Below are 11,257 nucleotides of genomic sequence, written 5' to 3' on the forward strand. Positions count from 1 at the left end.
GTGATACTCAGTGCAGCATTTCTACTCAGGAATTTTAATTTTTATTGCAAACAAACAGGGGAGGGAAACACCGGGAAAGGCCTAAACCAGCCCGGCAGGGAGTTGTCGATGCACCTCTGTGTGGCGGTGGCCTCGGGGCCACTCTCTGTGGCCAGGGGACGCCGAGCCCGTGGGAGGCACGCTACTAATGAGTCCACTCAGAGCCGGGAAGAGAGAAGAGTCATCGAATCACGACTCCGCCGCCCCGCCCAGCCCGGGCGCTGACCCTCAGATGACCCCACCGGCGCAGCGGACCCAGCTTCCACCCCGAGCCCCGCGTTCCCGCCAACCCGAGGGCAGGCGCCGCGCCGCCGCGAGGGGGCGCCGCAGAGCGCGGAGGCGGCCGGCGGTGCCCATGGCGTCCCCGGGCGTTCCCGGCGGCGGCGGCGGCGGCGGCTCCTTGGGCCTCCTGGTCTGGCTCTTGCTCCTTCAGCCCCGGCTCAGTGAGGCCCAGGCGGGCAGGAAGGGGGCGCAGGGCAGGTCGGCGCCGCCTTCACTCTCTCCACCCCCACCGGAGGGCGGCCGCGAGGTCCCCCGGGCGCTCCCGTGGAAGCTGCCACCTCGAGGGATTCTGGGACCTTCGGGGGCCCTGGAATCCCGTATTGCTGCGGTAGTCCCCGATTTAGTGGGGTTTACGCTAGGTGACTCTGATTCCTACAAGGCTCTGATCCCTCCAAATACACCAGCACCAGAAGACAGCAAAGAGAAACAGCTCTTTCCTTCAGGTGATGTTTCTGGGCCCGGCCCGGCCTCAGGGAACTGGCCTGGTCTGAGGGGCAGGGGCCCCTGCCCTGGGGGAGGAGGCTCTCAGGGGGACATGGTTTTCCCTGGGGAGTTCTGGGTGGACCCAGCCCTGCCCTTGAGATCTGAGAGGCTGTGGTCATTCTCTGAGGAGTCTTAAGGAGTACAGATCTGCCTTGGGTGCCACAGCGGACATGCTGTTGGTCTGAGGGTCTGAGACTTCTGAGGATTATCTGGCCCTGGTGGTGGCAGTGTCAGCGGCTTTACTTTCAGTCCCCTCCCTTCATTGACTTGCTCTAGTATGCGGCCGTCGGATGGCCAGGATAGTTGGTGGAATGCCAGCCCGAGAGAAGAAGTGGCCTTGGCAGGTGAGCCTGCAGGTCAATAATCAACACATATGTGGAGGCTCCCTCATTGCCAGTCGGTGGGTGCTGACTGCGGCCCACTGCATATACGGGTGAGTGTTCCAGGCTCCTGGCTTGGGCTCCTGGTCAGGCTGTGTGACCTGGAGCCAGTCCCAACCCCTTCCTGAGCTTCCTCTTCCTCATCTGGAAAGGGTCACAGTCCCTGTTCTTCAAGCTGCCGTCAGAGGTAGGTGATGTTAGAACCCTTGGTAGCCTGGAAAGTCAAGACCTAAAATTGGGTTCAAAGCTACTTCTTTTAAGCTTGGGCTGATTAGCCTTCAAGCCAAGTGGCAAGAAGAGGGGAGAGATGCTAGTTGGGAGACTCTGTGGACAAAGACTTGCAAGGAGAAATAGTTAAGGAGAATGGACTGTAGTTGACCAATCTGGCTAGCTCAGTGGTCTCAGACTTTAATGAGCATGAGAACACCTTCAGAGCTTGTTAAAACAAGAATTGACTGTCCCCAACCCTCAGAGTTTCTGATTCAGCAGATCAGGAGTGGGACCTGAGAATCTGCATTTCTAACAAGTTCCCAGGTGATGTTGATCCTGCTTATCTGGGGTCCAAACTTTGAGAACCACTGGATAGGGCAGCCCGGGGTATGGGAAGGTATGTGGCTTGGAGTGAGGGGAGGTGTCTGGTGAGTGGTGCTGGAGATAGGACTAGGCTGGGAAGAACGAGAAGATGTGGAAGGGGAGTGTAGAACCTCCAGGATCTCTCTACAGCCATGTGGAATACACAGTGAAGATGGGAGACATACGTTTGATGCACACCAGAAAGGCAATCGAGGTCCCAGTCCAAGACATCGTTATCCACAAAAATTATAATCCTGTTGGAATAACTGAACATGACATTGCCCTTGCTCTGCTTGCCTTCCCTGTGAATTACTCCTCGAACATCCAGCCTGTGTGCCTCCCTGAAAAGGCTTTCATGGTCCAAGATGGTACAGAGTGCTGGGTAACTGGATGGGGAAAACTGGATGAAAGAGGTGAGACTGTGAAGCAAGACTGCAGCAAACTCAGGGTGCCTGGAGCCCTGGTGCTGGCCTACAGGCTAAAGGGAGAGACAGGGAGGAAATTTTCTAGCAAGTGGGTAAGGGAGGAGGGTGGAGAGATGCTGAGAGGGAGTGATTGGATGGTGTTACAAATTTCTGTTAGTATGTCAGGACCTGGGGGCTTGGGTGACAAGCAAAGCTGGGGGTGGATTTTAATTTAGGGGTGTTAATCTGTCTGCTAATCTGACCTGTTGCAAACTAAAGTACCTGCCTTGGTGGATAAGGAGCTTCCTGTGATTGAGAAGAAGCCAGAGAACTCCTCTTAGTGAAATATAGGGCCTCCTATCCCTGGGGAGAGGCTGGATTTGGTAACTTCGGGGCACTACTTGCCTGAGAGTCTGATCCTGCTCTAAACTAAAGGCACTTCACTGATGTACAGGGCACTTGTCACTATTATTTATGATACTCAGAGTGACAGACACTTGGTTTTGATTCTTACCACCTCCTCTTAACCATGTCACCTCTGAGCCTCCTTTCCTCTAGTGCCTAATGGGGACAATATCAACTGCCCTAAGAGGGTGTCTGTATGTGAACACCCTGTATTGAGATGCAGAATAGGTACCGGGGCTGGTGTCCTGTCCCACTAAGCAGATCCACCTAATTTACTCCTAAATTATCTCTACAGAAGACCCAAATTCACCGACACCCCCGCTCCAGGAGGCTGAGCAAACCATTGTTCGCTATGAGAAATGCAACAAAATGCTCAAAGAAAAGTTGGGAAGTTACAGGGACATGGTCAAGAAGGGGACCATCTGTGGTTCCAGCTCCAAAGGAAAGGATTCCTGCCAGGTCAGTTCATGGGCCCTTTGCTGATCCTGATTTTGGTTGTCCTTGCAGATGTTGCTCACCCACAGGCAGAGGGGCCTGTGTTATCTAGCAGTGCCTCCATTCACCCTGTCTTTAAGTAGAGGGGATTCAAGGGGACAAGCTGCCAAGGCTCTGCCCGGCTGGCCTGACCTGATCCCTCAGTGGAGAGGACCTGAGGCTGCCTGAGGGGGAGACAGGGAGGAGGGGAGATTCAGGCATGAAATACCAGTAATACAAGTCACAAGTTATAACTCCTTCTTAGTGACAAGCAATATACACAAGTAAGGACTTTATTCATTATTAGTATCTCAGAGTATGCACCTTTTCTTTAAGAATGTTCAGTTTTTTGTACGCAGTTTTTTGATGATGTACACAAATTCCGTTGGTTAAATTTTTTCAGCGCTCAAATCTCATATTTACGGGAACCTAGGACTGGTGGAGCCTTAGTGGTACCTGGGGGAGCCCCATGAATGACCATCTCCCCAGGGCTTGCAGTGCAATAAGCCTATTCTGATGTTGATCCTCTTCCATCACTGTGTTTGTTTCTTTTTCTATCTCTAGGGAGATTCTGGGGGTCCCCTGGTCTGTGAAATTGATGATGCATGGATCCAGGTGGGGATTGTAAGCTGGGGCATTGGCTGTGGTCGCAGAGGGTATCCGGGAGTTTATACAGAAGTGAGTTTCTACAAGGATTGGGTCGTTGCTAGAGTGAGTCAGGCTTCTCGTCTGGACTCAGCAGGTGTCTTTATCCCACCTCTGTGTCTGGTGCTGCCCCTGGGCATCCTGGTGACCCCATGATCACCCCGACCCAGGGCCCTCCTGTTTCTGAGTCTCACACTAGCCCTGCCTCTGACTTCCACACTACTCAATGCCCTTCCTCAATTCCGTTTGGGATCCACTGACCCTGTGGAGATACACACGACAGAGACTGGCAGCAAGTCTGGAGCCCCAACATTGTCCCGGCCTGGAGCTCCCAGAACCTGCCTCATCCATGCCTGCAGCTTGGCTGTGCTCTGCCTGCCAGGAAGAGGCAGTTTCACCATCCCAATTAGATGGCCAGGTGACCTGCCAGGTGGAGCATAATGGCTCCTCAACATCTAGTGGAACATCTAGCAAAGAAGAGACAGCATCAATGGTGAAAGAGTGTTAGACCTGACACTTTCTCAAACCAGTCATCTCGATGATTTTTTGATCGGACTGAGGAGGCATCACCACATCCACATCTGACTCAGTTCTCTGGAGCTGGAAGAAGGTCCTGTGTTCCCCAGCGTGGATCCATATGTGAGTGGCCAGTTTCTGCCACACAAGCCTTCCAGGGGCAACTCAGTCTTGGAACCAGCCCCCTCCAACCCCAGGGCTCCAGTGGCCACACCCAGGCTGGTTGTGTTGAGGCATTAAGGAGTGTGGAGATTTCAGATGTCAACTGAATAAATGCTTGGAGTTTCTCGTGTGTTCTGAAGCTCAGGTCTCCTGAAGTTTGTGGGGTTGCACATAACATACTGTAGAAAACTAGTTTCTCCTTTAGCGGAGGGAGCTTTCCTGGTGTCCATGAAGCTCTGGAAGTTCAGAGATGGGGAGCCTGTGTCCCAGGACGGAAGTCTGACGCGTGTGTTAGGGGGTGGGTCCTGCGGCCTGAGCTCTGTTTAGGCATCAGCATCTCTGTAGCGGGGCTGATGGAGTTGAGTTTGGCAGCCTTTGTAATCAGGACCCCGGGAGCAAGAGGGCAGAGCCTGGGACGTGGCCCCCTCACCATCCCTGTACCTCTCTGTGCTGCCCTGTGACAGGCATGCCTGGTGGAGACCCCGTGGGCCTGTTGTCAAGACCCCTTGAGCCCAAAGAGCTGAGTTTCCATGAGGGGAGGGTGTAGGGAGGGCCTGGGTCTGTGTGTGTGTGTGTGTGTGTGTGTGCGTGTGTGTGTGTACGTACAGCTTCTTTTTCCTAATCAGCAGACCTAGTGTTCCATAGTCACCTGGACTGGCTGCTGGTCTCCAAGCCTCTGTCCCCTGTCTGGGATCACCCTGCCTGAGGGAGGCTGGGGCAGGACACTGTGCTTTTCAAATGCCAGTAGGTTATCGTTAATCCTAGTAAACACTACCGTGGTTTTACAGAAATGTGTGGTTGGGCAGACTTGGAGGCCTGTGTCTGGCTACGTTGCACTCTCGGGTGCAGCTTTCTTCCAGAACAAGCCACCTTGTTCTTTCCTGTGATGTTCTCTTCCTGGGAATGTCAGTATGGCTTCTCATTTCCTTCTCTCTTCCTCTTCATTGGCTAAGACCCAACAGAAGCAGTCAGTCCTCCCCAGGGCATCTCCTGTGGACTACCCTGGGCTGAGTAATGTGCTTTATTCTGGGCTCCCCTGACTCTCGTGGTCCTGAGCCCTTTCTTCTGTCTTGTTTCCACTGGGTGACTTTTCTGCTCAAGGTTGAAATCTGTATCATCCTTTTATTTTTTTCCCTCCAGCTCCAGGCTTGGAACAGAGCAAGACTTCAGGAAATATTTGTCAAATGTGTGAAAGGCTGGAAAAATGACTACTCACACCTTCTCTGTCACCTCACTGCTTTCTGTCAGTGCTCTCTCAGCTCATTGCTCTGTCCCGCTTTTTCTTTCCAGGATGACTTGGCAAAGAGGGGAAACCTCAACTTGGAAGCAAGAGTTACAGGAAAAGTCCAAAGCTCTGGGAAGTTTATGGTCCCAGTGGGGGTGCCCTTTGTTATGCTGATACTAGAATGTCCTTTTCTTGTGGTGGGGGAGAGGAATTCAGTTTAAGCAGCTTAGTAACTGAGGGTCAGCCTCTGGCTACCAGAAAAGTCAGGCAGGGTCTCCCAGAAAGCAGAACACTAACCTCCAAGTAAATGATAGCCATTTTCACTCCTTCCAACTATTTGTGAAGTTTCTTTTGTGAATCAGGCACTGGGCTGTGGCCACAATGAGATGTGGCTCTCAGGTGGGAGGGAAGAAATGGTCCTTAGGATAACCTTTAGGTCAGGGGGCTGGTGGCTGAGCAAACCACCCTCTGAAAGAGACAGATAGCACAGAGAGAAGAGGAGGTTGAGAAGCGGGCATTGAGTTCTACCTAAATATTGGACTGCAAAGGAAAAGGAAACAAAACCAACAAAAATGCTGATGGATTCGCATCATTAGGAGAAGCAATGTATAGTAGTGAACACTCCTATTACCCAGATTGTGTTCTTGAAATGTGATTTCACACACAAGGAAACCAGGGCTCCTTGTAGCAATGGCTTGAAAAATGTCCAGGTGTTGGGCAGGAAATGTATGAAGTCAGCCTGAAATGTCCTGTCAGATGGTAACGGAGGTATCCAGATGACTAGGATCATGTCAAAGGGACTCAGGAGCAGGTTGGTTCAGGTACCTGCTGTGATGGGTGGCATTCCTGCTAAATCCCTGTTGCAGAAAAGTCACATGTATTTCCCAGGATCTGTGGTTAACGTGGATCCTTATTTTATGTTTGTTTCTGGATAAAAACACCTAATTTCATACACTCTGTTGATTCAGTATCATTGAACTCATGGCCAACAGCGGTACAATTCATGCCTGTAGGAAGCTGACCTGACCTGACCCATGTGTGTTCTCTGCAATGTGCATCACAGGCTGGAGTCCTTGAGCACCAGACAGCACTTCAGCAATTTGCAGGGGGCCATGCTAAACAGTGAAATCACCAACAAAAAGCAGAAAAATGCACAAACGTGGCACTACTTTTGTGGACTGGGAACAGGGCATCTGATTACACCATGAGAGCTGAAACGAGGAGACTCATCTCTGACCTCAGCTGAGAACATTGCTTGCATTGTTTCTGCTGAGAAACGTAATGTCATTTTTATCTTTTTCCTCTTACTTTATTGTTGGTTGTGACCTACTTGATTAGGTTGTACTTTGGTCTAGATTTCTTCATGTTTCTTTGTTTGTTGATCGTTGAGTTTATTGGATGTCTGGGGTTATAGTTTTTTAAATCAAATTTGCAAAATATTTGGCCTTTATTTCTTTAAATATCTCCCACCCCTGACCCCAGCCCTGCAACTTGCTTTTGTGAACTCTAGGGACACATAAATTAGGCCACAGGTCACATGCTCTATTTGTTATTGTCTTTTCTCTCTGTGTTTGATTTTAGAGTTTTAAAAAAGTTGTCATGTCTTTGAGCTCACTAATCTCTTCCACTGCGATGTTTTATATAAAGTCAATCCTATGATCAGTGTGTTTTCTCATCTCACAAAGGGTTGTTTTTATATCTACACGTTTGATTTGGGTCTTTTCACGTCTTCAGCATCTCTACCTAACGTTTGTGGGTGTGTGTATGACTACAGTTCTAATAGCTGTTTTAGTAATCTTGGGTTGTATTGTCATGCTCCTTGAATGGTGAGTATTGTTTGATTAGGTACCAGGCATTGTGACCTTTACCTGGTGCTTGATATTTTCCTAGAAATAGTCTTGGGCTTTATTTTGGGATGCAGTAAAATTACTAGGAAACTGATATATTCTGGTCTTGTTTTATATTTTTTGGAAGGGCTGGATTGAGACTCAGCCTAGGGATGATTAGTCACTGTTGCTAAGGCAAGACCTTCCTGTACAGGCTACAGTGTGTTCTGGGCATCTTGAGGTTTCCAGTCTGGCTGACGGGAACAGGCACTGTTCCTGGTCGTGGGTGAGCACCAGGCATTGTTACTCGAATCCTTTGAGGAGGTTATTTTTCTGGCTTCAGGGAGCTTCTTCACATTCATGCACTGACCAGCGCTCAGGTCAGCACTGAAGGGGGTGCCTCCGCTGATCCCCAGAGCTGTCTCTGTGCATAACTCCCTCTGTTCTGTGTTCTGTCTGCAGAGATACCTTGGCGTGTCCCACCCCTCAGCTTCACCTGCTCCCCTCGGGAGCCTGCTGGGTTCTGCCCAGGCTCCCTCTCTGTCAGCACTGCGGCCTGGAACCTCTTTCCAGGCAGTAAGCAGAGGCAATAGTAGGGGCTCACCCCATCCAACAGCAGTCTTGTTCCTTGTGGCCTGGTGTCCAGTGTCTTGAAAACTGTTTCATATTTTTGTCATTTTTGGTTGTTTCAGGTGACACAGGGAAGGACAATGCCTGTTAGTCTATCTTGGCCATAGGAGAAGTCAACATATGCATTTAATAAGAGTCTCTAATAACTAAAAAAGTTTATCATATCTTTGTTTCCTCTCCCTTTTCACCCTGCAATATCCCTTTGTCTTGTATTTCATTCAGTCTTACCAGAATGTTGTCTCTTACTAAGCTTTTCAAATAACAAAATTCAGGTTGTGTCAATCCTCTCAGTAATTTTTCTCTGTTTTGTTGATTCCTGCTCATGTTTCCCATTATTTCCTCTCTTCTCTCAAAGCCTTTCTTTAAGAGTACAGCTTTGATCTTTCCCCCATTTTGAGTTGAATTTTCAGCTCATTTGTTATCAGTTTTCTTTATTTTCTGATACAGTGGGAGCTACCAGTTACTTTCCAGGAATGCAGTGGCTGTATCACATTGGATTTCGTGGGTAGTGCTTCCTTTTTTTTTTTTTTAAATTCACTTTATTTAATTACTTTTAGAAACTTTATTTTTTTGGAGGGGGTGGTAATTAGGTTTGTTTATTTACTTATTTAATATGGAGGTACCGGGGATTGAACCCAGGACCTCATGCATGCTGGGCATGCACTCTACCACCTAGCTATACCCTCTCCCTGCGTAGTGCTTTCATTGGCAATGATCTCTAAAGTCATATCTCCCTCCTGATTACCCTTTATATCAGAGGACCACTGGCTAGGGTTTTGACTTTATTTCAGAAATACGGGATTTTTAAAAAGTTGATTTTAATATTATTGATGTGTGGCTCATGAAGAGAATGTGTATTGCATGGATTCCTTGAGATAATTGGTCTTCCGTTGTGGCCTTGATTCTGAATATTCCCTATGTGTTTATTCACAGAATGAGTGTTCTCTGTTCATAGTTGTAAATGCAGCATCTTGCTATTAGGTCTAGATAATGTGTTCTGAGAGTCAAACATTCTATACTTTTGCTTAATTTTGCATATGTAAGTTATCAGCTTTGAAGAAGATGTATCATAGCATCAGTTTCCCATAAATTGGTCATCTTTGTTCCACCTTAAAGGCTTGTCATTGCATCTTCTCATTGGTGTCTTTTCCTTACTGTATGTTACTCCCTCTGTCCTTGATACAATCTCTGCCTTGAAAGCTGTGATCCAATAACCAAATTGCTCTCCCAGCTTTCTGTTACACCAGTATGCATGTTACTTCCTGTGCCTTTATTTCCCAGGTATCTGCATCTCTTTGTGGTAAATTTGTCTCCTAGAAAGTCTATTTCTGGACCTTATGTTTTCCACCAATTTGAAAGTCATATATTGTTTAGTATGATCAACCCACTCACGCTTATCACAGATGCGATTATATCCGGGCTCAAAACTGCCATTTTGTTCAGTAGTCTGTATTTACCATACTTTCGTTTTCCTTTTATCCTGGCAGATTGGTTTTTTTTTTGTTTTGTTTTGTTTTTTTTATGACTCCAGTTATTAGATGCTGGTGAGGTATATATAATTCAGAAGGTCTCTACTTTAGGGTTGAGGAATTAATTTCATGTTCAACGTCCTTAAGAGCACAATTTAGATTGGTTGGATAAGCTTGAGGTGAAGATTTTTCCGATGCTGCCGAGGCCCTGTGTTCCCGCCAACAGGAAGGCAGGCGCGGAGCCGCCGCGAGGGGGCGCGGAGAGCGCGGTGCTGCGAGAGGTGCCCATGGCGTCCCCAAGCGTGCCCTGCAGGGGTGGAGGCTCCATGCACGTACTGGTCTGGTTGCTGGTCCTTTGGCTCCTGGTCCTTCATACTGAGCTGAGTGAGACCGGGGCAGACCGTGATTGGACAGGACTGGGCCTGGCTGTTCACATGGGTGCTGGGCTTGGGGAGGGGCGGTGGAATTTCGGGGGCGGGGGTTGGGGAGGTGGAGTTTGGGTGGGGGTGGGGGTGGGGAGGGTGAGATGGGAAGAGGCCACGACGAAGGGGCAGGCTCAGGCCAGCTCCATTCTCACTGGTGTCTCATCTTCCCCAGGTGAGGGTGACAGCCCCAAGGAGGATTCTGCAATGAGTCCGGCAATCCCAGAGGCCCCCTCAGCTCCAGGACACCCGAAATCCCGGAAGTTTCCAGTGCCCACTGTAGCTCCAGGGCCAGCTGCAGCCACAGTGGGGGCGGCTTTCGAATCCAGCCAGACTCCTGTATTTGAAGGGTTGTCTCTTAAAGGTACTGCTTCTACACGGGACTGTAAGGCCTGCCTAGGAAGCCAGTAGGGGTCACTGCCTGGCTGTGGGTTTGAAAGGTCAAAAGATTCTGAATGGTTTGAGAGGAAACCTGGCTCTATCCTCAGGGTGGAGGTAGAAGTGGTGGAGGTGGTGGTGTTGGAGGAGGTGGAGGTGGAGGTTGAGGAATTGGTAGGAGGGAGACAGTGGTGTCACCTCCTGTCCCTCTTCTTACTGAGCCAAGGAAGATGTATCCATCGGGATATGAGGATAATTGATGGAATGCCAGCCCCGAAAAGAAGGTGGCCCTGGCAGGTGAGCCTGCAGACGGGAGGAGTTCACAGATGCGGAGGTTCCCTCTTTGCCCCACGGTGGGTGCTGACTGCAGGTCACTGTGTAAATAGGTGAGTGTTTGGGTAAATAGGTAAGTGTTTGGGGATGTAGGTTGGGCTACTGGTTGGGCTGCACGACATGGAGCCAGTCCTAACCCTCACCTGAGCTTTCTCTTCCTCATTTAAAATCAGATTACAGCCCCTAGCTTGTATTCAGTAGAAGTAAAAGATGAATTTTGCATTTCTTCCAAGATCTCAGGTGCTGCTGTGGTGGTTCTGGGATATCAATGGAGAATCACTGCCTTGAGAGGTTAGGGGTTTATCGATGGGATGTGATTTAGAGTGAGAAAATGGCCTATGGCTCGTGTAGGAGATGGCATGAGGCTGGGAGGAACATGGAAGGGGTGGAGGGGAGTGCAGACCCTCCAGCATCTCTGTGAGGGGCTTGTCCTCTTCCCGCAGCTATGAGATATATGAAGTGAAGCTGGGAAGTACGTGGTTACATGCAGATTCCCCAGATGCAGTGGTCGTTACAGCCAAAGACATCTATCGCCATAGTGGGTATAATCGGACTGCTTACATTCACGACATTGCCGTTATTAAGTTGAACTCCTCTGTGAGTTATTCCTC

The 11,257-nt window shown here is 49.4% G+C and overlaps 1 protein-coding gene across 1 annotated transcript; it reads left to right on the forward strand.

The window, feature by feature from the left end:
• Positions 1–394: 394 nt before the first annotated feature.
• On the forward strand, positions 395–4,654 carry LOC105103923 (serine protease 44). Its single transcript, XM_031470179.2, has 5 exons — positions 395–764; positions 1,081–1,237; positions 1,908–2,170; positions 2,862–3,025; positions 3,605–4,654. The coding sequence occupies exons 1-5, from the start codon at positions 395–397 to the stop codon at positions 3,839–3,841; spliced, it is 1,191 nt and encodes a 396-aa protein (XP_031326039.2). The 3' UTR covers positions 3,842–4,654.
• The last annotated feature ends 6,603 nt before the right edge of the window (positions 4,655–11,257 follow it).

Source organism: Camelus dromedarius, chromosome 17 (genome assembly GCF_036321535.1).
Source record: "Camelus dromedarius isolate mCamDro1 chromosome 17, mCamDro1.pat, whole genome shotgun sequence".
Taxonomy (NCBI): Eukaryota; Metazoa; Chordata; class Mammalia; order Artiodactyla; family Camelidae; genus Camelus; species Camelus dromedarius.

Excerpts from the sequence above, each read along its gene's own strand:
- LOC105103923 (XM_031470179.2), top strand. The coding sequence starts at position 395 with ATGGCGTCCCCGGGCGTTCCCGGCGGCGGCGGCGGCGGCGGCTCCTTG. Across the intron at positions 2,171-2,861 it reads GGGAAAACTGGATGAAAGAG|AAGACCCAAATTCACCGACA; the intron begins GTGAGACTGTGA and ends TTATCTCTACAG. Across the intron at positions 3,026-3,604 it reads AAGGAAAGGATTCCTGCCAG|GGAGATTCTGGGGGTCCCCT; the intron begins GTCAGTTCATGG and ends TTCTATCTCTAG.